The sequence below is a fragment of the Genypterus blacodes genome, unplaced genomic scaffold (genome assembly GCF_046128005.1).
Source record: "Genypterus blacodes isolate CSIRO-AG114 ecotype Tasmania unplaced genomic scaffold, CSIRO-AGI_Gbla_v1 ptg000107l_1, whole genome shotgun sequence".
Classification (NCBI taxonomy): domain Eukaryota; kingdom Metazoa; phylum Chordata; class Actinopteri; order Ophidiiformes; family Ophidiidae; genus Genypterus; species Genypterus blacodes.
Window position 1 is genome coordinate 1,485,044 of NW_027466911.1, and position 24,532 is coordinate 1,509,575.

The 24,532-nt window shown below is 43.9% G+C and overlaps 4 protein-coding genes across 4 annotated transcripts in view; 3 read left to right on the top strand and 1 right to left on the bottom strand.

Annotated features, from left to right (window-relative positions):
* The window catches only part of fhod3b (formin homology 2 domain containing 3b), a 79,450-nt gene extending 65,650 nt beyond the window's left edge, over positions 1-13,800 (bottom strand). Inside the window, exons 1-3 of the mRNA XM_076160619.1 lie at positions 13,343-13,800; positions 7,340-7,446; positions 1,789-1,853 (exon numbers count right to left, since the gene is read on the bottom strand). Coding sequence (XP_076016734.1) covers positions 1,789-1,853; positions 7,340-7,446; positions 13,343-13,507 — 337 coding nt within the window. The 5' untranslated portion in view covers positions 13,508-13,800. The remainder of the gene's footprint in view (positions 1-1,788; positions 1,854-7,339; positions 7,447-13,342) is intronic.
* LOC143008753 (CXADR-like membrane protein) overlaps positions 1-24,532 on the top strand; it is a 249,425-nt gene that overhangs the window by 114,611 nt on the left and 110,282 nt on the right. The window lies entirely within an intron of this gene.
* slc6a19b (solute carrier family 6 member 19b) lies at positions 14,847-17,915 on the top strand. The gene is made up of 10 exons (XM_076160633.1): positions 14,847-15,045; positions 15,802-15,942; positions 16,076-16,213; positions 16,299-16,483; positions 16,562-16,672; positions 16,797-16,909; positions 16,996-17,124; positions 17,226-17,382; positions 17,465-17,669; positions 17,752-17,915. Exons 1-10 carry the CDS (start codon positions 14,847-14,849, stop codon positions 17,913-17,915), a joined length of 1,542 nt encoding a protein of 513 aa, XP_076016748.1.
* On the top strand, positions 20,050-23,854 carry LOC143008758 (sodium-dependent neutral amino acid transporter B(0)AT3-like). The gene is made up of 12 exons (XM_076160652.1): positions 20,050-20,240; positions 20,590-20,730; positions 20,910-21,047; positions 21,146-21,327; positions 21,666-21,776; positions 21,872-21,984; positions 22,062-22,190; positions 22,311-22,467; positions 22,569-22,773; positions 23,052-23,211; positions 23,301-23,463; positions 23,558-23,854. Exons 1-12 carry the CDS (start codon positions 20,075-20,077, stop codon positions 23,750-23,752), a joined length of 1,860 nt encoding a protein of 619 aa, XP_076016767.1. The 5' UTR covers positions 20,050-20,074; the 3' UTR covers positions 23,753-23,854.

Below are 24,532 nucleotides of genomic sequence, written 5' to 3' on the forward strand. Positions count from 1 at the left end.
ACACAAACCCCCCCCCAAAAGCCTGGACTGCCTCACTGTGTGATTACAACGAATCGCCGTGTCAGGGGTGGATCGTAAAAAGCAGTTTAATAAACCATTAGCTCTTTAGGTGAGCACTTCATTGCCCCCCCCCTCCCCCGCCCCCGCTCCATATGTACGCGTGCACTAATGACCATGATTAGGGAAGTCTGGATTCCATCTTGCTGTGGTTCACGACACACAGTGTGCGTACTGTACTGTATGTTCACCCACACACACACACACAAACTAAAAAGCTGGGAGGCGCAAAGTTGACAAAAACTAGATAACATAAGCAAAGTTGTCTCAGTTTAAACAAAAATGCACATTGGGTTTTACGCAGAATTTAGAGCGAGGATTTTAACCGACTCATCACACTTGTTTACGAGCGGCGTCCTGGGATAAACAATGACTGTAAACACCTCAGATGGACTAATTTAGCAAGTCTGCTTACACAGCTCATACTGCATGATGGAGATTGATTTTAAATAGGAGATGGAATGGAAGACTGATTCGGATTACATCCACCGAGTGTTTGAAAACAAGCATTTCTACATTTTGTGGTGACAATCCTCCAAAGGCGTGTTACTGTAACACAATGATGCCGCTTTCCTCGTTTTAGAAAGACAAAAGAGCGAGAAAGGCAAACAAAATAATGAGGTTTGTTTGCTTTAGGGGAGGATTTGGTCTCGGTAGACTGACAGTAGAGAAAAAGCTCCAATCCCAGAGACGGAACACAGCGCCATTTGTGTTTGAAGACTAACCTATTATCTCCTGTGTGGGGAACGGAGATAACCTAGTAATTCTCCACACATGGGGCCACGAGGTAAGCCCCCCTAGGCAGATGAAATTAGGCTAAGACGTCTGGGGCGAGTTGCACTAACGGTGACCACCTCATCAGCCTGGCCGCCCGCGCTGGCAGTCACAGAGGGTGAGCTGGGCAACAGGTGGCTGACAACTTAGGGAGAAATACGCTCATCATCCACTTAGAGAGGAGCGGCGGCCCCCCCTGCCCCCCCCCCAGGTTAAACTAAGCTCAGCCAAAGTGACAGCAGGAGGGAGGAATGAGTTGAAGCCAGGATGGGGCTGTGTTTGCTCTGACATAGTGCCCCTTACTAACAAACACTAAATATAACTGGCATATACTGGAGGGGCCAGCAGGGTCATCATTTAGATCACATTAGAACACTGTTATCAGGCAACAATAGCACATTTCAATTGTTTATCGTTTGCATCTTGCCAAGCTGTTGGAAAGTACCTGACTGATGCCAAAGTCAGACTCAGACAAGTGCACAACAGTTAATAAAATGTAAGCAGTTGGTCTCCTCTGTTTCATCAAAATGCCACCCTCAGACATGTCCACTGTGTGTGTGTGTGTGTGTGTGTGTGTGTGTGTGTGTGTGTGTGTGTGTGTGTGTGTTTGTGTGTGTGTGTGTGTGTTTGTGTGTGTTTGCATGCGTGCGTGTTTGCAGATGTTTCTCATTCAGCACTTCAGTTCCAGTTGCCTCGCTCACATCATTCAAAGGCAGCACGAGGCCCAATAAAACAAAGTGATAGAACAGTAAACTCCAAAAACTTAAAAGCCCTTTAAAGTCTCCGCCGTGTGCCGTTGCTCTGTTCTTCATTATTGTTAAGATGCTGTTAAGTCTCAGTCAAATTAAGCTTGTAGGCTATTGTTGTACGGCAATAAAATAATAATAATCCACCGCAGCTACAGGTAATTAAAGCTACAAACGGACAGTTTAGACTGCGGCACAGTTAGTTACTCACCAATGCAGGCATGGACTCGGACTGATAGCTGGGTCCTGAGAATAATGCTGTGTTTCTTGCCTCTTCTGTGGAGAAAGAAGGAAAAAAGAGGAGAAAGAGGAATGTTACTTGGACATTAAACCATCTATGCTTATTTCTGCATGTGTATGTGTGTGCGTGGATGTGATTGTGCGTGTGTGTGTCTGGGTATGGCACACACGACTGTATCCAGATACGGAAAGAGAATGTCTGAATGTCTGGATCAAAGTGTGCCATCGATACAGCAGATGCAGACGTGTGCTGACAAGAAGCGGCGGGTAAGAAGCTACTGTGCAAAACGATCTTCAAGGTGAATTCTTCCTACAACAAACGACACCATTCAGTCTCGTTCAAACCAAACCCTGCACTCACAACACAGTTAGTGGAGAGAAAAAAAAGTAGGTGAAACAAAACAAAAGGGAAGGTCCCCATTGGGAGAAATGAGTGATGGGACGATTAAAGGTCAGCTCCGCCCCCAACGCCACCCTGTCAATGGGCACAATGTCTGAGGCCTGAATGAACGATGGCAACAATGACTCCAGTTCACTTTAACTGATGTGAAAAAAGTAAAGTTTGCAACAAGAGTTACGTGTCACTTGTTGGGACGTTGCCATATTCGCTCATCATAAAGTTAAAGATCTGTTTGTGAGCTTGAATTCTCTTGGAGAGGGAAGCTGCTTGTGTTTAGATTTCGGACCAAAGATAGTGACATCAAACTATTAACTAGACACAACAACATAACAGCAGACGGTATTGCGCAACACCTCCCTCCCCCTTCTTCTAATTTGGTGCTTTTGAAAAACTGTGCTTTTGTGCCGCCTGCACAATGGCTGCGTGATGCTTTAGGAACTGGACCGCCGCCCAAAAGTAGACTGACACCGTGAGCGACAATCAGCCAGCAGGGGGTCTGACAGAGTGAAAAACCATCGGCCGCTCTGTGCTGCCGCCTCGCCGGCATTACTGCAGACAGACGAGAGATCCTTCCTGCCCCGACCAGTCAGCGTGATGTGCTGAGTAGACACGCAACGCGGGCAGATCGGATCACATGGCAGGGGACGCCCGCCTGTGCTTTGTGCGCTATTCATCAAATATAATATCCAGCAACAACAAGAAGAAGACGAGGGCGACGGGGAGAGCAACATCTGTCAACGCCGACCTCTCGCTGGTGAAATGAGACGGCAAACAGGAACTTAATCCGCCGCGACGCTGTTGAGGCAAACGTGTAACCGGAGCCATTTTGTCACGAACGCCTGCTTTCTCTCTCTGCGTCGCTGCAACTGTATCCCTGTGCTTAACCGAGACATGAGGCTACACGGGCCAACGTGCTCATTATCAAATTAAACAAAAGCGCACAGGGGTGTGAATGAGGCTTTCAGACCCCCCTCGGAGATGAACTATTGGACGCTGAGGTAGAATGCTGGAACTCCAGGTTACATCAAAAAAATAAGGTCATCTTAACAAAGACATTGGCAACACTTTGGGACAGATTATCCTCCGGTCCTGTTGAGTAAATCCACTCCTGTGCCAATGTTCTGGCTCGCAGTGCCGCTTATGATCCAGCCAAGCCAAGAACATCACTTCCTGTTCAATCTGTTCGGCCTTTGAGGCAACATCAAGCCTCTGAAATAAATAATTGTTTATCCTGTTTCATTAAATCGTAGTTTTTGAGATGTATGTCTTGACCATCATCCAATTAGATTCCTCAAATCCAGATGATTTCAGGTCAAATGAAATGAACATGTGAACATTTCATTGTGTGCATGCAGGGCCGTATTCATCAACACTTTGCCTAACAATCGTGACTCGTGTAACAGTGGAAACTTACAAAACTAAATATGTATTCTCTCTTCGTCTCCATTTTCCCCTCAATGGGCAGCACCCTCACAAAGCTCCGTCTTAATCCTAATACCCGGCGCAGCAGCAACTGGACGAGTGGATGCCTGCCAGTTCCGTCCTCTCCGGCATTTTTCTGGAGGAGCATTACTGGCCCTGTTTATAAAACATGGCATAATACCTACCCACAGAAAGTGAACGAGGAGAGTGAGAAGCTTACATACTTGGACCGCAGTCAACCCCAGTGCTTCCCCGGGACCACCAATTAATGCGAGCTAAAGGCCCCCCCCCCTCCCCCCGCGGAGGCTGACTGACTCAGCACTTCTTGGTGAACGCTCGTAACTGAGAGGTTCAAAAATCCGACCTCGGTTCTGCGTAGAGACGCGGTGCGAGTCAGGGCCAAGACTAACCGTGGGTTTCAGGTCCCTCAGAGGGCTTCACTAACCATCCGCGAGGTCTCACCCTGCATACACAGAAAACCACATGCACACACGCTCAATAATCACCAAGCTGCTCCGTTCTGTTCATAATACCCTCAAACTGCTCTACAAAGACTGGCAGAGGGGACAACAGGAGTTTCATTTCCCTCCTTGAGGTTTAAGCTGCACTCTGACGATTCCTTTCGGATCACTTCAAAAGCGCATTTTCCCCATCTAATGAAAATGGGACGTGCCGCGAGCGCGTGCAAAACAATGTCAGAGTGCGTCAGAAAAAAATGAAAATAATGAAAGTAGAGAAGTCCTGTGAGAGATGAAAGGATACGAGGAGAAAAACTGTGAATAGCTGAGGCTTCCAGAGGAGCAACAGTTGGATTTGCTAAGCTCGACTTCTAACCGGTTGTCAAAAAACATCAAGAACACTCCATAAAACAAAGACAAAAATGGCAAATTCAGCACAGTTTGTTGGGCTTTCAGTCGGAGGGATAAAATACGAAAGAAATGTCTTGTTCTTCCTCTTCTTCTTCCTCTTGTGTGCGTTATGTCAGCTACACATTTCACATTCTGGAACAATTATGCAGTCAATTACAGAGGCCTGGATCATATGTAAAGACAAGCCGCTCAGCCATGTGTAAATCCTTGAGGACTTCCACATTTGCTAATCATCTGCCAATCACTGTCACATATCCCAGCAAAAACAACAATGAAGTCTAACGCTTAACGCACAAGTTCAGTAAGGGAAAAAACAAAATGGTGCTTCTCCTCAATCCACACAAACCACTGAAACATCCATACAAACGGTCTGCAAACGCATACCTGCGCGATACGTTTCTGAGGTCTACCGTCAGTTCGTAACCTTTGAGCGAGACTGTGTCAGAGATGGGGGACGATGGGGGTTTCAGGGATCCCCTCGCCTACAGCCGAGCTTCACAACACGGTGTGGAAGTGATTATGGGCCTTAAGCTCCTGTGACATGGATATCTCCTGGCTCCGTGGTGTTCTGTCAGAGGATCATACTTTAATCTGATTGTAAAGACACTAGGTATGACACAGGCACCTCTGGAATGCAACCCGCCATTAATATCAATTACAGGCGAGTTCGAGGGCCCGTGATCAGGAGAGCTCAGCGACTCGAAGGTAATCTACTATTTTTGTAATGTATGATTGGTTGGTAAGAGTGTTCGCTTGAGTTATTGTGTGATAATGACTTAGAGAGAGACCTTGTAAAATACGGAAAAGAAGGCAAACACTTATGTTTCTCCTTAAACTTGGAGTTATTTTCTCCAAGTTTAAGTATTTGGAGTTGCGTCTGCTGTTCATAGATCTTGTGCAGTAATGGAAGAATGAATAAACTCATAAAATACAATACAGTAAAGGTGAAATGCCTCATCAGACCGTTTATTACCTCCATAATCATCAAATCAACAACACCGAGCCGTGGGAGATGGAATCCAGAGCACACCAGCGCCATAAAAACCCCGCACGCAGAACTGCCCTATTTTTACAAATTGGCAAAGCACCTTTACCCCCAGCCTCCTCAGACAACGCTGTGTGGTTTTAATGACACACATCCATACCGGGCTGTGCCAGCTGGAACCGGAACGGACCCTGGCAACCTCTATCTGTGACGAGAGAAGAAGCGGACCGCTTTAACCTCACAGCTCTCAATAGATTCCCATAATCTCCTCACAGTTTCAGATGGAACTGGGAAAGGACGGCGTTTTCAACGTCCAATAGCAACACCAAAGCCAGAGAGCAGCTTATGAATTCCAAGTTAGACAAATAAATCCATACATGTTTGTGGTGCAGCCGACCAGGGACTTCCGTGCCAACCTTTGGTTTTGCGATCGACCGAAGGAGGCGGCACATGAATGATATATCAACATACTCCACACAGTACATGAAAACATATGGAGTCAATAAAGTTGTCCACAGAAAAGTGTACAAAGCTGACATGAAACAGAATTCTAAACCTTTTTTTCGCCTTCCTTAAGGTCTAAGACCAAGCCTAAACATTACAGAGGAGAAACAACACGGTCAAGTCAAGAAGCTCTGAGTTGTTACTGGAAGACGGTGTTCAAGCGCAGTGTGTTCACCTCTAATGAGAACACTGAGGTAATACTGAACCGAGATGATGATGAGGGTGATGATGATGGCGATAAGTCATGAGCCTTGGCTACACCACCAGTGGTTCAGATGACATCAGTGCTGCCTTTGGCCCGTGGAGGCCAGGTGTTTAAAGCCAGCTGAGTGGAGGACGAATGCCATGGAAACTTTGAGGCGTTTGGCGTGTTAGAAAAAGGGCAATGCTGCCACGACACAACTGATAAAAACACATCGAGCGGCTGACGTGTATACTGTAACACTGTCGACTATCAGCAGATGTGTCGCAGGTCATGCTAACTAGTCACTCAAGGCAAATTCCTTTCCCCGACATGTCAAAGTTCTGGGAAATCAGTCCTTTTCTCGTCTTCTTTTACACACTCAGTCGTCCCTCCATGGCAGTTTAAAGGCATTACAGCATAAAAAGGGATCATTTGATATATTCATCCGGGAAAAAAATGGGTGTCAGTATGATCCAGATCACTATAATAGAATCAAATTAATATCGCGGGCAGGATATCTCCACGTATCCCTCTGGCAGAGGATTTAAATACCTTTTCTTGTCTCCCCTGCATTTTCCTCCTTCCTCCCCCCCAACCTCTCTACCTCTCTCTCTCTGTCCCTCTCTCTCTCTCTCTCTCTCTCTTTTTCTTTTCCTCTCTCCTTTCACTCTCTATCTCTCTATCTCTCTTTTAAGAAACAACAATCACATTGTACTGATCGCAGATTAAAGCAGAGAAATACTTGAGTCTTTGCGTTATTTGTTATTAAAAACTTTGACTTCACTTGCTCTAATATGATGCTTTTCTCCATTAAAACGTTTTATTTGACCACAACAACGCCAGCATCTATTCTTGGACGAGCGGTGCTTGGCAGGAACAAACTGCATCAGGCTATTGTCCACCTGCTGGGCCGAGCCAGTTCCCTCTCTCATGTTTTCAATTTCAGCTGCACGTTCTGAAGCAACAAGGAATAAATGAAGGACTTTTTAGAGAGTGATGTAGATTTATATCGCTTTCTGACATTTACAGCAGTAACGCAGGCCCACCTTTGACTTCATTATGTGTACGTACACGCTATAGTTTGAGTTGGAGCGAAAAGACGACTGAACGGTAAAGAGGGAGTAGGAGCACGTTGGAGAGAATTGAGTGTTTTCTTACCCTCCTTCCTCCTGAAATCCCTCCAGTTCATCCCTCTGCTCTGCCAGCGTCGACTCCAAGTCCAAGTAGCTTCCATTGTGGGACAGTTGAAGCGCACAGTCATCAGGCTAAAGACGGAGGAAATAAAGTTCATTAGAAGTTTGTCTTAAATGGTCTCTTGAGGTGATAGCATGTACACTATAAAGGCCAAACTGTCTCCTTATCTTTAGCATTGTAAAATTGTAGGAATTGCTTGTGGGACATTGAGCCATATGAAGGTTTGCAGAACTGTGACACATTCACAAACACACACGTCGACTGGAATTCATCACACTCAAGCGCTTTGCCACAACTATGTCACAACCACACCACCTTCTTCAATACCACAAATATCCAACCGGCTTTTTGTGTTTTGGTCACTTGCATGTTGCTTCCTGCTCTGGAGAAACAGAAGAACGTCCTCATCAAACAAACACACACTCCGAACTCCTCTTTTTATAGATCCAGTGCACATGTGTGTATTCTGGGTTTCTGTCTAGTCTGCAGTGGAGCAGAGAGAGTCCCTTTATCAGCAGCTGTCAGCACTTTACAATGACAAGCTGAAGAGTTGCGCAGATTCGGAGGAACTTGGCAGTCGTGATGCCTCTCGTCCCTCGTCTCTCTGTCTGATAACCTATCGCACGCGCACGCGCATGCACACACACACACACACACGCAGAGTCATTACGCAGAGGAGGCACTACACGATTCGTCTGGTCTCGAGCGGTTCTCATCGGCTGCCTGTGATCACGGACGTGGAGAACGTGAGTGTCTGTTCACACGCGTGGTTGACCTGCAAATTGGAGATATTAACCTATTTATATGCTGTGAGTCTGTCGGCTCCACGGGACAGCGGCTCCGACGGAGGAGGAGAGGACGAGGGGGAAAACAAATACCATTACTCCAGGGAAACTATGTGACGTGAGGCGGAGAGAGCAGCGCTGCTTTGCTCCATCAGGCAGGAATCAGGACGTATATAAACTTAACAACACACAGCGGAGCCCAAACATAAACTGAGTTCGTTCATTTGTCGTCTCTTGTCAACACACAGATAAACGAGTATTTACACTTCGCAAACGAGCGCCCTCAAAGACATTTACCCCCTAAATGAAAGGACAGCAACATGTGTAAACAACATGGCTGTGTACGTAGCATTTCAAACCAAGTTACTTTTCAAATTACAACTTGGCTGCCAGGTTTCATGCAGTTCCATTTCCTCCCACATGTGACAGTGACTTAATTGAATACGGAGGAGAAACACAAAGGCTGGGAAAGACATTACGGCTCTGACGTCTTTGATCTGCTCTGCCGCTCTGTTTGTATTACTGCACTACAGCACAGCGATCAAGGACTGTGTGTGTGTGTGTGTGTGTGTGTGTGTGTGAGTGAGTGAGAACTGAAACAAAACATGTGGTTGTCTTAGCTTGAGTCTCTTTCTCTCTGTTTGCCTCTCTCTCTCTCTCTGTCTCTATCTCTATCTCTCTATCTCTCTATCTCTCCCTTGTTTGCCGGTACAAACCAAAGCTTATTGGTCATATAATAGTTCCTGAGATTACAGGGCTGAACGTCTTCATTTTGAGAGGACACCGGAGATGAGTCCATGCACGAGGCCGATGCCGTAAAAAAAGAACTTAATCGTTTAAGGAAATCCTACTGTTTTTAGGACAGAGAAAAGGTCTTACTGGGACTGTTTTTAATGTTCTTACAGTAAGACAGCCAGACAGACAGACAGACAGACAGAGAGAAAGAGAGCATACAGATGTGGAAATGGAAAACAAACACGCATAAAACACAGACGGAAGGATGAGGAAGATTACAGGACAGATTCTGGAGTGACAAGGAATCCAGACAGCAAAGTCAGGCCCAATAGATTTACTGTCTATGGAGAGAGTGATACTAAAGTCAAATATACTGACCGCTATACACACACTGAGTGTTTCCTAACCATGGGGTTCTCTATTGTCTAAAAGCGGTACAGAGAGAATAAAAAAACATAAATAAGGACTCTGGAACATAAATATCTGATCAATTATTAGTGGTCAGTATCCTTTGTAGGCTTTCTGTCTAGTTTATAGTTTGAATACTTCAAAAAAAAAGCAGCCTGAGATTCATGGATTTGGTAAAAAAAAAGTGTTAGTTCTCATCCACAAGGCTTCTTTCCTGCTTTATGCTCTGTATCACAACCTGAAATAGACAAAAACATTGGGCTGAAGTTACAGCTGTAACCAGTAATTAGACAACTGTGGAAACAAGAAATCCATTTCCCCACACACTCACACACACTCACACGCAGTTTGGATTCTCAGAGCCTAAAGTACAGCGAGCGAAGTCATGAATCCATGAATCATTCTATTAGATCACTGACTGGTCTTGTTCATCTCTACATCACCCTACATCTGCATATCTCCACACATTCATCAGTGTGACGCCACATGGTCCTTCATCCAGGGAGACTACAACTACAGAGAGAGAGAGATTATCAGCAGAAAGTGACCTCCTCAGTTTGTCCCCTGCCCAGGACTTGAACCCACACAATGGCCCTATGATAGCCAAGTGCAGAAATCTCACCACAAGTGCTCTGCTCACACACTGAGGTCTGGCCTCTCCCTTCAACCACCATACCGTGGTCCACTGACCGGAGAGGCAGTTGAGGCAGAAAGGACTAAAAATAAACGCCATGCAATTTCCAATTCAAAACCGGTATCTCACTCCAGATTTCTTTGTATTCAGAAGAAAAGACATCTGGAATGAGAGAGCGTATCCTGTATGCGACGTCTGGAACTCGATGGCTGAAGAGCAACTTCTTCATGAGTTAGAGCAAATGTGAGCCAGTATTATCTGAGATGTTGTCTCTTAATGTAATAGGAGGATATGGAGTGTAGTCCTTTAACAGCTTTGTGGTCTTTCTCTAGATGGGTAATTAGTACACATAATGCATAAGTGGTTGCATGACAGAGACGCCACAAGAGCAATGTTAAGAACCTGTCAAAGGTAGAGAGAACGAGTCTGTCGTTGATCTGAAAGGAGCCGTCTGCTGAGACAATGCTTGAAAAATACAGAGATCAGCAAAACCTCAACTCGACATAACAATGTGTAAAAGAATTCAAAAGAGCTCTCGACGGTCGTGAAAGGAGGAACCTGTATTTTACAGCGTTTAACATAACTTCTCATTATGGGTCTCTGTAATTTCTGGAGCAGGAAAACACTGCAGGGAAACAACCACACCGAAAAAGTGAAATTGGTAAAGTGAGAGTCTATTCTCCAAGGCTTAGCCACATTTTCCCTTCCCTGAGTTTTGCTTTGCGAGGCCACCAAAGCCACGGACCTATGAAGCGCTGACAGGGAGGACGGCATGTGAAGGTCGGATCGATCTGCCGGATTGTGCGGACGGAGGCAACACGTCTGTGATAACTGGCACGCTCACACTGTGCTCACGCTCTTACTTGTTGTCTGAAATGCTGAATAATTGATGTACAGAATCAAAAGGCTGACTCAGGAAGTGTCCTGTCCTCCGTTCTATTTGCAGTAGAGACGCTGAGCTATAGGCGTCATGCTGAGCAAAACACTGCAGTGAGGAAGATATCTGTCTTCAGCACTAACACTCTGAACGCACTGTTACAGTGTTTATGACAGTATAGCTATTGTTTGATTGATATTGAATTCAGTGAAGTTGTGCATTGTGCTTTCTGAACCGTCCAGGAGGCCACAGGGTGTGTGTGGGTTGCTAATGTTGGAACTGAATTCTCTTTCCTAAGAGCAATTTGATACGCAGACAATAGCTTTTACTAGCCCACACTTACATTTTCCCTTTGCTAAGGAAGGAGAAGAGACTCATATAACGTCCAACTGACTGTGCAACCAACACAGAACTAACCTACACAGACAGACAGACAGACAGACAGACAGATTTACACTTTACATGAACTTTAAACTAAGCCAAGGTAGGCCAGGTGCCCTTCTACCACACACACACACACACACACACACATACACACACACACAGAGAGAGAGAGAGAGAGCCCTATGAAGACACTTGGCCATGTGCTTCCATTCTCTCCTCTTGAGACTGCACGCTGAAACTGACAGGAACAGCCCAAGCCCCCAGACAGCACATGCAAGCTGTTTTGGTTCCCTGGACACCATGTGTTAGCACTGTGCTATTTATACCCGCCTGACCTGCACGTCCCAGACATCCACAGAGGCAGAGCTCAAAGCCCACAGGTTTGCTGTCAAGGGTATGACAGAGTCACACCAGTCATTTCTTTATGCGCACATGAATTCCTCACCTTAAGGTGCTGACACGGACCTGTCATCAACATGACTGTTGCTTTTATGAAAAGCACAACAAGGCTGTTCCCTCGAGTTACTACTAACCACTAATGCCCATGTGACCAAAGTTCAGTACCAAGATGCCGGAGAACCTTCCGCTGGTACTCCCTTCTGGTCTCGTTTGCGGTCCAGCTGGCCAACAGCTAAACTCAAACCAATGGACTGTGCAAAGAACATCAGCTCTTTGTTTGTGTTTTTAATTCTGCCCTCTCAAACAGTGGAAAGCATTCCCATCCCATCCTGCTGGTCAGGCTGAGTGGGCTGCACAATGAGAGCCAGGCTTGTGGTGATCCACAGCATCCTGAGGCTTCCGTGACTTATCTTACCAGCTCTACTCAAACAAGATGGAGAACCATTGATCTGACAAAATGAATAAAGACCCAAATTAACTTTCTATTTACTGGACTTCCTGAGCAGATTGAGATGAATGCACAGTAAGGATTCAGATTCGACAGCCCCTCTGCTTTGTTTAAAGTTAAAGGTCAGAGGATGAGGCCTTTTGTAAACTGGTTGGATGCACATGACTCCATCAGAAGGCTGAGACAGACTGCGATGTCATTACAGTGATAACTGGGACTATAGAGGCCACAGAAGAAAGAGAAAATATAAAATGATCTTCAACTTGACTTTCCTAAAAGAGCAATTACACCATACCAATGAGGAACATTCAGTTATTTTCAGCTGTTAGAAATTGGCTATGGAACTGTGGATCTTGGGAACTTTTGCAATCAAAACAATGTGTACTGTTTCATTTCCTCCAACAGTTAGAGATAAATCAAGACTGACATGATGCCGCTGACCAAACACAACAACGCCATGGTACAGCGCTGACTAATGAAATGCCAAAAGTCATACATCAAACTACAATAAATATACAACAACGCATTACAACAGTTTCAAAACCTATGTGAGAGGATGCTAGTGACCCCAATTCTCCAGAAAATGTCTTCAGAACAGATCAGATCACCACAAATTACCCAAGATCCAGCAACGACTGACCTCTCAACCACTGACCAACCCTTGAGCAGGGCAGTTATTGGGGGCAATTCAGTGCTGATGTTGGTGAACGTCCAGGTGTTCATCTTAACTACCTGTGAATGTGTGAAGAAGAAGAGTTGGAGTGCAGAGGACCTTTAGCAACAACAGAGTGGAGACAAATGCTCCTAAGAGAAAATACCTTAACCTCCTCATCTCAACTTTGTTTGCTTTATATTCTACATTCCACATTAACTTCACATCACTTCTATGGAGAGATCATCATGAAAAAGCGAGATGATCCCATGTAGTAAGGAGAGCAGGTTAACTTTGCAGAGGCTTCGCAGTTGTTGTGGCTGAGGTAAATATTAACAGATGCAGCCAAAGCGTGATTGCCTACAACTGTGACTATTACCAACTCGACTGACCAAACATTCCATAATGCCATGGTAACGCTGCCACACTGACACACGGATGTTCTGTCAGCATCCCCCCCCCCCCCCCCCCCCCCCCCCCCCACATCAGCAATCACCTTCAGCTCTGTCTCTGACCGCTCCGGTCCATTAGCTTTAACACGAACATACAGTGATCAAATGAATAACTCAACCTTCCTGAGACTTATTAACAACGGGACCCCCGCAAAGCGCATACACAAAAACCAAAGCAATAAACGCTGCGTACCTTCTGTGGCGCTTTGAGCAGCCGGTGGACTCCAGCAATCTGATTGATCAGAGGTATGTCCTCCCTGAAAGTGTACAGAGGAGGCCGGGTGGGTTCGGGGAAATTGGTGCTGTTAAATGGATCAGTGTCATCTAAGAACTGCACCCTGCAAACAAACGTGGCCATGATGTATCCATGCACGGCGAGTTTGGTTTATCTAAATAGATCTAGATGCGCCACCGAAGCCTTAAGACGCCACCGTCCTCCTCCTCCACTGACAACCGGGCCACGGCGGAACCAGCGGCAGGTCCTCTGCAGCAGCGACTCCTCTGCACCCTCTGTTTATCCCTGCGTCGTGTCCATTCGCTGCGAGCGGGGCAGAGAGGAGAGTGAGGAGGAGTGAAAACAAAAACCCACAAGTCAGAGAGGATCCAGAGGTGCGTTATTCGCTCTGAGGTGCGCGGCGGGCGGCGGCGGTGTCCAAGGGCATCGCGGGGCGGCGAGGCGAGGGGAGGCGGTACTGAGGCAGGACTGCGGAGCGGAGCTGCTTACACTTGGCGCCGGGCCCCTGCGAGAAGCGATGGAAGCGGCTCCCCTCCTCAAACGCAAACTCTGCCAAGGGGACACACACACACACACACACACACACACACGCAGACAGTCAGACCGCAGCCGGGCACACGCAGCTCAGATGACAGGCGCAACAGCGACCTCCAGTGGCCAAACAGGAGAATACACAATGGGGAGGAAAAAAGAAAGAAAGAAAGAAAGAAAGAAAGAAAGAAAGAAAGAAAGAAAGAAAGAAAGAAAGAAAGAAAGAAAGAGAGAAAGAAAGAAAGAAAGAAAGAAAGAAAGAAAGAAAGAAAGAAGTCTAATTTAGTTGTTTTCACTGTTGATCCCCCCCTTGAAGTTACCAGATCAAAAGTTGGTGTCTCCCAGATCTTAACAGGTTAAATACACATCATTTAACTTAATTGTTTTTAAAAACAATACTTCTTGATTTTCCTTGACTTGGCAATTCCAAAACACAAAAATTATTCTTTTTATACTATTCCATTTTTAATTTCCAATAAACAAAGCGGTATTGGTCTCATCTTTCTGAGGTCATAGTTTTCTCAATGACTTTGCTCCGCTGAGACTTGTGTGTGATGGCTGCATCCGTATTGATGACACTTTCTGAAAGCAGTAAGTCGTATAGAAATAATGATAACATTACGATCATTTTGGCAGACGCTTTTATCCAAGTCAGTTAACAGCTAACAGTCTGGGGAGGCAATCTTTCTGCATACGTTGGGGTAATATGTTTGGATGTGTAGGCATCTCTAGCAGATAAGACACCAATAAATATCACGTGTGTTTTTACTCAGCTTCGGCTTCAAGGGCACAACTCAGCCAACGTCCCCTTAAATTACAGCTCAGTCAATCTATAACAGAGGTCCATCACACACGCTCTACAATTTGCTTTCCTCTGCTGTGAAGTTTGCCGTTGCATCGCCACCGTACTACCTCTAGTGTCTGGCTGATTATGAAGCTTCAACTAACCAATCGAGGCCTGGACGACAGGATTTTGTCCCACCAGCAGTTGGACAAGCTAGAGGCGGAGGAGACTGGAGACACACAGAAATGGGAGAACAAGACCCAGTACATGCTGACCTGTGTGGGGTTTTGTGTGGGACTTGGGAACGTCTGGCGTTTTCCCTACCTGTGTCAAAGTCATGGAGGAGGCAAGTGCTGTTTTTCGATTGGTTACATTTGATTGATTTGATTTCATAACCAGAAAATACAAATTGTACATTAATATTTATAACTTCTGATATATAAATAATTACATGTGATGGAAATTCTCTTTAATCAGTGTAAGAACAAAGCAGGGAGGAGAAGCGTTTCATCTTTCCTGCATTATTTCATTTTGGTGTTAAAATTGCTGGGCTCTTCCATCTGGTCTCTGACTGTTGAGTAAGCACGTAATCTTTTATCTTGAGACAATAATTACCTAAATGCATAAAGGAATACAATCGTTGATCTGCAGTAACTACAGTTGAATATCACTGCTGACCAAATGCAGTTCTGGATCCCCACATATGAAAGTGAATCTGTAACAAAGCACAAGAGCACTCATTCAAAAGTTAAGTTCAGCAGAAGTCCTACGCAGAAAGTCGAGCGTCATATAGTGTCCATAAAGATGAGCTGTGACTCTCTGTTCAGATAAGAGTCTTTCTTCCTGCTGACTAATCAGAACAAAACTCTTTAAAATGTATCTATACGTCCTCTTTAAAAGGACATTACATCACTTGTTAAATGATTAACAGCAATTCATACTTTCTGTAAAAATGTTTGAATACAAAGTCGATCAATTACATATACCATTATTATCATTTATACATATACTGCAATTTTAGTGTTGAGAGTAATGAATCCTCTATGCCATAGTTTCAATGTACACTACAATCAGATGGATAACTTCTCTCTTTTGCTTCCAGGTGCATTCATGATCCCCTTTCTGATTCTGCTGGTTATTGAAGGAGTCCCGCTTCTCTATATTGAGTTTGCCATCGGTCAACGCTTGAGAAAAGGCAGTCTGGGCGTGTGGACAGCAGTTCATCCTTGTTTGATGGGCGTCGGTGAGCAACAAGCTTAACACACTGTCCTATATAACACTTATAAGACATAAGATAAGATAAGATAAGATAAGATAGGGCGTTTACCTTAACTTACCTTAACATTTTGTTCTTTGGTCTAAACGTTCATCGGCAGGTATCGCGTCCATGTTGACATCTCTGACGCTCAGTCTGTACTACAACACTATCATCGCTTGGATCCTGTGGTACTTGTTTAACTCCTTCCAAGAGCCTCTTCCTTGGAGCAGCTGTCCCATGAATGCCAATTTCACAGGTGAGGGCTCCAACTGGTACCCCTGCTGGATGGAAATGGGGTTTAGGTTCATTCCTGATACTGTACTGCTTTAAAATTCGGTCAGGTTTCGTCTCCGAGTGTGCGAAGAGTGGATCCCCAGTGGATTATTTCTGGTACAGGGAGACCCTGAACACAACCCCGAGTATTGAGGAGGATGGTGGGCTCCAGTGGTGGATCGTGTTATGCCATGTTTGTGCTTGGGCTATACTTTACATCTGCATCATCCGTGGTATTGAGACCAGCGGAAAGGTACAACTCTTTCTCTACAGTGCTGCAGAGATCATTCCAATTATGCCAAACAAGAATAAGTATGATTTCTTTCTCAAGGCAGTGTATGTGACTTCAACCCTTCCCTTCGTGGTGCTGACCATCTTTCTAATCCGAGGATTGACCCTGAAGGGCTCTTTAAGTGGAATTAAGTTTCTCTTCACACCAGATGTAAGTTTTTATTCTAGTGAATAAGAGGCAGCGTTACCTTACTATTATCGGTGAATTTAGGATCTTCAACCCAAAGGCTGGAGTAACATTTTGCCAAGAATGACGATAAACATTTATTCTTTAGTTGGCTGAGCTTGCAAAGCCGGGGACGTGGCTGGACGCGGGGGCTCAGGTGTTCTACTCCTTCTCTTTGGCCTTTGGTGGTCTCATTTCCTTCTCCAGTTACAACTCTGTGCAGTGAGTTTGACTTCTTTTTTCAGTCCCGCTTTAATTAAGGCTACGGAATTTTGACTGAAATAAAAGCGTACATTTTCTTCTTTCAGTAACAATTGTGAACAGGACGCAGTGATCATCTCTTCCATCAATGGCATCACCTCCGTCTATGCTGCTACGGTCATTTATTCCATTATTGGCTTTAGAGCCACAGAGAGATTTGACAACTGTGTTGAGGGGTACAGTGTTGTCTTGTTATTCCTTTTTTTTTAAACAAATCACACATTTTTTAACTCTGTATTCAAGCTTGTCTTTAACCCAACTATCCCTTTAATTTTAGAAACATCTTAGCATTGCTAAATGCCTTTAATCTTGCTGAGGGGGACGTCAGTCAGAACAACTACGATCAGGTCTTTGAACGTCTCAATGCAACGTTTCCTGATGCAATTCAAAAGCTGGATTTGCCGACCTGCAACTTGAATACTTTCCTCAGTGATGTAAGATGCTGTGGAAGAGGAGCATTAAGGCTGCAGACCATTGATTATGATTCTAATGACAGTGTGCTGTGTTTGGGTCTAGGGAGTTGAAGGCACTGGTTTAGCCTTCATCGTTTTCACAGAGGCTATCACCAAGATGCCCATCTCACCGCTCTGGGCTGTCCTCTTCTTCATAATGCTGTTCTGTCTGGGCCTGTCCTCCATGTTTGGAAGCATCGAGGGAGTTATAGTGCCACTGAAAGACCTGAATATTTTCCCACAGAGATGGCCAAAAGAGGTTGTCCCTGGTAAAGCCAAGTCTATTCTTTCAATCATTACAGATTATTATGGTGATACTTGCTTATGTGTGTTGTTCTTCCTCTTCCTCAGGTATAACATGTGGATTCTGCTGTCTGGTGGGGCTGATATTTGTCCAAGGTTCAGGGAGCTACTGGCTTGCGCTCTTTGACACCTATGGAGGATCCATCCCTCTGCTTGTTATTGCGTTCTGTGAGATGATGTCAGTCGTCTACGTGTACGGGATAGACAGGTGAAAAGAACACGTTATTGCCGTCATTGGTCACATGCAGGATATAAGCATATTAAGGAAAATACCATAAAGTCTATGAGTAATGTATCCAGATTAGGGTTTTTATCATTCTTCAGCCAGCCCTTTTGAAGAACAAAGAGTCATTTCCCGGTGGTCTAAAGAGCATGATAATGAGGACAGCTAGCAGGAATACACTCCCTCAATAAACATGCACTTTAAACACAGTTTTGATCACTTCGCCACACGTTTAAAGAACTATACATCTGATCTTTCAAGCAGGAAAAACTGATTCATTATAATATCCAAGCAACCCACATAATTATTCTTACTTTATCTAAAGGAAAGGATTCCTGTTAGTCTGTTTCAATACAATGTATTTCTGTACAATACTTATATGTACTTTGCTGCTTTTCTAGGTTCAACAATGACATTGAGTTCATGATTGGACACAAACCCAACATCTTCTGGCAGATATTGTGGAGAGTCGTCAGCCCGCTCATAATCTTCGTCATCTTGATCTTTTACTTCCTCACTAAAATCTCGGAGGAGCTCCTGTACAAATCCTGGGATCCCGAATCGGTACGGAATTGATTCCTTCTTTCAGAGGATCTCTCTAGAATTGTAGATATTGATATCTGTCAAAGATAACGTACCTTCAAAATGTTGTGAGATCTCATTTCCCACTGTTTTTGCAGGAGAAATTCCCTACTTTGGATGAGAAGTCATACCCAGCCTGGGTCTCTGTGGTCATCTTCGTACTGGCAGGAATACCCACTATTACTGTGCCGATCATGGCTGTTTGGAAATGCTTCAAGAAAGAGAAAAGAGATCAATCACATTTGCACACTATCTCTGATCAAGTTGAGATGAGTGAAGAGACTGGCAGATCCGATGCTTAACACACTACTTTAACAATAAATAGAATTGTTAGGGGACACTGTCATTTTGGGATTTTTGCACCATATTCATACATAAAGCAATCATTTCTTACTAAATCGTCAAATCAAATAATACAGAGATTATTGTCAGCTTAAAACTTTTCCCCTGTGTATTTAGAACGCACAGTAGCTTATTAGCTCAGCACTCAGAGGGTTTCATACAGTGTGTTCACATTACTCCACTATTATTCATTTGCTCAATGATCTGTGCTGTGCAAACATTCCAGGCACAATATCCTCTGAAGTGACTGCAGCCAGAAAGTATTATACTGTTGTTTACTGTGGCAGTGTTTGGTCTTAAGCCTCTGTAGCCTTGGTGAATTCCATTTTAAGGTCCATATAATTTGGTCATAGTCCATATACCACCTGTGTGTATGTGTAATCAAATTAATGCATAATAACTGTCAACATCCAGAGCCACCTAGTAGTTTATTTACGGCCTTCGATCTGATTTCACTGTCAAGTCGAGCATAACTTTTATAACAACTTTCATAACAAGAGGCACTGTGCTCTGTCATCCAGCTGGGGGCGGTGTTGAGACATTAAACATGCCCAAGGAGAGAATTCAGCAGAGTCATTCAGGAAATACAGTTAAGATGAATCAACCCAAGGAAAAATGTTGAAGTATTTGTAAAAGTATTGCAAGTAACTCCTCTAGCCTATGAATTTGCCTGTAATTTGTGAAACTGATTCCAATATGTGCACGTTTTGATCTTTTTAGTCTTGTAATTCTCAGTGGGCAATAATAGATGTAAATAGCAACTGAGGGTTTCAAATAAAGTTTCATAACGACTATAATCTATCCTATGTTACACACTTGATATTTCTATAGAGATATGGAGACTGTTTTTGGTTATTAATGTTGACTGAAATAAGTAAGAAATTAGAAAGTCATGTATCTTGTGTCGGTTTCATTCCTCCATGTTCTTATTTATTCTGTTTTACAATAGCTTGATAATAATTTGGTTATCGAGATCACATTGTGAACATTTACACAAGGTCTTTTGATTAAACAAGAAGGACGCATTGTTCCCACAGCTCTTAAAGCGAGCGAGTAAAAAAGAGGCTGATAATGTAAGCGGCGCCCCTTTGTCCTCTCACAAACACAGGTAGAAAGCTGGTTTTCGCCCTTTCCCTTCAGAAGACAGATAGACAGGTCAGACATAAAGGAATAGTGTATGTTTTACAAAAATACACAACACAGAATACAGAGGACAAATAAGAAATGGATACAGTAGCTGGGAGTTCTCTGCAGGTTCTGGGCTCTAAGGAGTCCAGTGAGAGACCAAAATGGGACAACAAGGTTCAATATTTGCTCACTTGCATTGGCTTTGCTGTGGGACTTGGTAATGTGTGGAGGTTTCCATATTTGTGTCAAATCTACGGCGGAGGTAAGAACATTTTACTTTCCATAGGCATTGTTACACAGCAAACTGCCATCATCTGGTTTTCGATTGAAATGAAAATCAACCAGTTATTTTTATCTGTACAAAATGAGAAATTAACCATTATAGAGAGAGATAATAAGTGACATAAGACATAGAACTAAAATCTGTCTCATTACATCATAGTTTGCTATGAGTGAGTACGATAAAGACTAAATACTTTGATAAAAACTCCAATGACCTTCAACCATAAGTACAATGCCAAAGTATTTAAGGATGAAGTCAGATCCTTAGTGCACAAATCCCTTTTACCTGTCAGTTATTCTAAGAATTTCTATTATCACTTCTGTTTTAGGAGCGTTCCTGATTCCGTACCTCCTTGCCTTGGTATTCGAGGGCCTTCCTCTGTTGTTCATGGAACTCGCCATTGGACAAAGAATACGCATGGGAAGCATCGGAGTGTGGCATTCAATCTCGCCTTTCCTAGGAGGTTTGGGTAAGAAGGTCTGGCTTCAGTGATCTTAAGCATTTTACAAATTAATTCAGTAAAGTAAAAAGAGCAAAAAGCTGGGTTGCATCGTACGTGCTTAAAATTCTCTGTTTGAATTCTGAAATGACTCTAATCCATACTACACTTCAGCTTCTGGTGGGTAATGTCAGTGTGTACGTACGCAGGTGTGGCGTCCTTGTTAGTGTCCTTCCTGATCGGTCTGTTCTACAACATGATCCTGGCCTGGATCCTCTGGTACTTCTTTCACTCATTTCAAAACCCACTTCCATGGAGGGATTGTCCAATCAACTTAAACCATACAGGTAGCCTCTCTGTCCATGCCCATTCAATCCCACAGACATAAACATGCCCAAATATGGAGGTCCCATCTATCAAACTATGAATATTCTCTCTGATGCAGGCTATGTGAGTGAATGTGAAAAGAGCTCATCGGTGAACTACTTTTGGTATCGCGAGACGCTGAACATAACCCCAAACATTGAGACAGCTGGCTCCTTACAGTGGTGGCTTGTACTGTGTCTTGGAGTCGCTTGGTGCATCGTCTACATCTGTTTCATACGCGGAATTGAGACCATCGGGAAGGTAAATTGAATCTTATGCTGAAATTCCTCTTAATGAAGCTTTTAAGCACTTCATGATAAAAAATGGATGTTTACTATTGCCTGCATGCTGGGGCTATATTCAGACATCCGCTTCCATCACTGGCAGGAAGTCTTATCTGTACACACAACTGACTCTTTTGAACTTCACAGCTCTATTCTGAAATGTCTTTTAAATAGCACGGCAACAGAACCAGACAGAGTATTAATCATTCACTTGCCCGTTATTATTCAAACAAATGATAACATTCACAAACGCAAACAAGCGAATTATACTCCATGTGTTAGAGGTGAATATGAAGTATCTCTGTTTTTCTCCAGGCCATTTATGTGACTGCCACCTTTCCATATCTCGTGCTCACCATCTTCCTGATCCGAGCCTTGACTCTACCGGGGGCAACGGACGGTTTGGTGTATCTCTTCACTCCCGATGTAATTTTGCCTCTATTATACCTCATTTACAGAAATTCCAAAGTAAAAGATATGCATGTGTATGTATGTTATGTATTTAAATCTATTCATCACAGTGGGAAACCCTGAAGAATCCTAAAGTGTGGTTGGATGCTGCCACTCAGATCTTTTTCTCTTTGTCTTTGGCCTTTGGGGGGCTTATTGCTTTTTCCAGCTATAATCCTCAGAAGTAAGTTTTTCTTTTTAAAGCAACTAAATTACCATGAGCAAGATAAAATGATGTAATTTCCATGTGTGTCTTTGCAGGAATAACTGTGAAAGCGACGCCCTTATAGTCGGGTGTGTGAACAGTTTCACATCCATATATGCAGCAATTCCTATTTTTGCCATTCTTGGATTTAAAGCAAATACAAACTTCATCAAATGCCAACAAGGGTATGTAATAAAATATAAAAGGCAAACGTCAAAACAATGAGAATGTTACAAAGTGTAACAATACTGTGCCAAAGTCTGAACAGATCTGATTTAACTGTCTGGTTTCTTTGTTAAACATAGAAATATACTGAAATTGACAAATGCGTTCAACATTGGGGATGAAAATGTAACGGTTGAAAACTATGACGACTGGTTGAATCATCTCAACATGACTGATCCCTTGGAAGTTGAAAGCCTCAATCTAATGACCTGCAATCTACAGACGTTCCTGCATCAGGTACAGCAGCTACACACTGCGATTACTCAGTGACGCCCTGTAAGCGCCCGTGTACCACAGCGCCTGTCGTGTGTCCTACCTGTCGTGTGTCCTACCTGTAGAGCGCCTCTGGAACCGGACTGGCCTTCATCGTGTTCACTGAGGCTGTGATACACATGCCAGGCTCTCAGGTGTGGGCGGTGCTCTTCTTCGTCATGCTGTTAAGCCTGGGTCTGACCTCCATGTTTGGAAGTCTGGAAGGAGTCCTGACCCCTCTGTTGGACCTGCAGGTGGTGCCGTCCTGGATGCCCAAGGAGCTCGTCACAGGTCAACTGGAAAATTATACACAATGAATTACATCTTAGATACATTTGGGTCCTAATCAATTAGTCAATCAATGAGTACAGATTGGAATTCTTTTTCTCCATGCATGTCCTTGCATTGATCAAACATGGCTACAGTGCGTATGTTCCATTTTGTGTTTGTGCTGCGCAACAATTACCCCTTAGAACAAACATTTGAAGCTTTTTAAATGTTCCGACAGATGTGAATCAGACTTGTAATTGTGATTTTAACGCCTGTACTTCTTCCCTTTCTGTTGGCAGGGCTGATATGTCTCACCTCCTTTGCTGTGGGCCTCATATTCACTTTAGGATCAGGAAACTACTGGCTGGAGATTTTCAACAACTACGTGGGCTCTGTGCCTCTGCTCGTTATCGCATTCTTCGAGATCATTTCTGTGGTGTACGTCTATGGAATAAACAGGTGATTATCAGTTCAATCTCACCATTAATCAAAGCATTCCTGGTGATATAGGTGCCTGATCTGTCCCGACTGTATTCCTCCTCCTATAGATTTAACGCTGACATTGAATGGATGACGGAGAGGAAGCCAAACTGGTACTGGCAGGCCACTTGGCGCTTTATCAGCCCGTTTCTGCTTCTGGTGGTTTTTGTTGCGTATATTGTGGTTGAGGCGGAACAAAGACCAACATATAATGCCTGGAACCCAGACTATGTAAGCCACATTGTGCTGTTTCTTTCAAAATCTATTCCTGAGTGGAATCATGGAAAAAAAAAAAGACCTTTGCCTTCATTCCCCCCCCTCACAGGTTCACTTCCCCCTGGCTGAAGTTGTACAATATCCTCAGTGGGTCTTCGTCATTTGCGTCCTCCTGTGCGTCCTTCCCGTCGTCTCCATTCCACTTGTGGCTCTCTACAAACTCGCCTGCTTCCTGCGGAGGTGCATCATGGACAGACACATTCCAAACCCTTACGAAAGTGAAACCACGTTTGGAGATTGGTAAAGGAAAGACCAGGATTGCAACATCTCACCCCCAAAGCTTCTTACTGTATATATTTTAAATGAAATCATTACCAGTCCATGCTGTTTAGTATATTTTCAAAGAAAATCCTGTTTTAATTTACACTCACGTCTACAATGGTGGCGGAAATGTAAACACCTAAAGTTCTGATTAAATCAATGCAAGATGATGAAACAATATTAACAACACAGCACAAAATGCCGGTCTGTGTTTATATTTGATTAAAACGAGATAACTGTTCATTTCCTGTGTTGGTGTTTTCAATGAAACACTTGTAAATTAGTGGATCGCCTCTCCTGATAAGAGCTTTATTAATTCTTGTAAAACAAACGCAATGTTCCTTTTGATTCAGGTGTGTTGGAAACGCAGAGGTTGGGCTTTGCTGCAGCGTTTGCATGCTCTGTTCATCTATGGCTGATGTGGATCACTGGTGAACACATTTTATCCACTACTACTATTACACTGCGTAATTTACCTTGACTCTGTGTCCTGCGATGTAAAGAGTGACGTAACATTGCATGATGTTTTCCCTGTTGTGCCCTTTTTTGCATGTCAACAGTGTGTGTGGGCGGACTGTGTGTGCATGTGTGTCACTGACCATGCGCGTTTGTGTATTTTGAGTCGCACCAGTTACACAGTTGTCCCTTTTTGTGGCGTATATGTGTGTGTGTGTGTGTGTGGACGGTGATATTGTCCCCCCCGTTGTCACGTGCTCTGGAATATGCTGGCTGCCTTTGTTGTTTCTCTGCCTGTTCTGCTTTT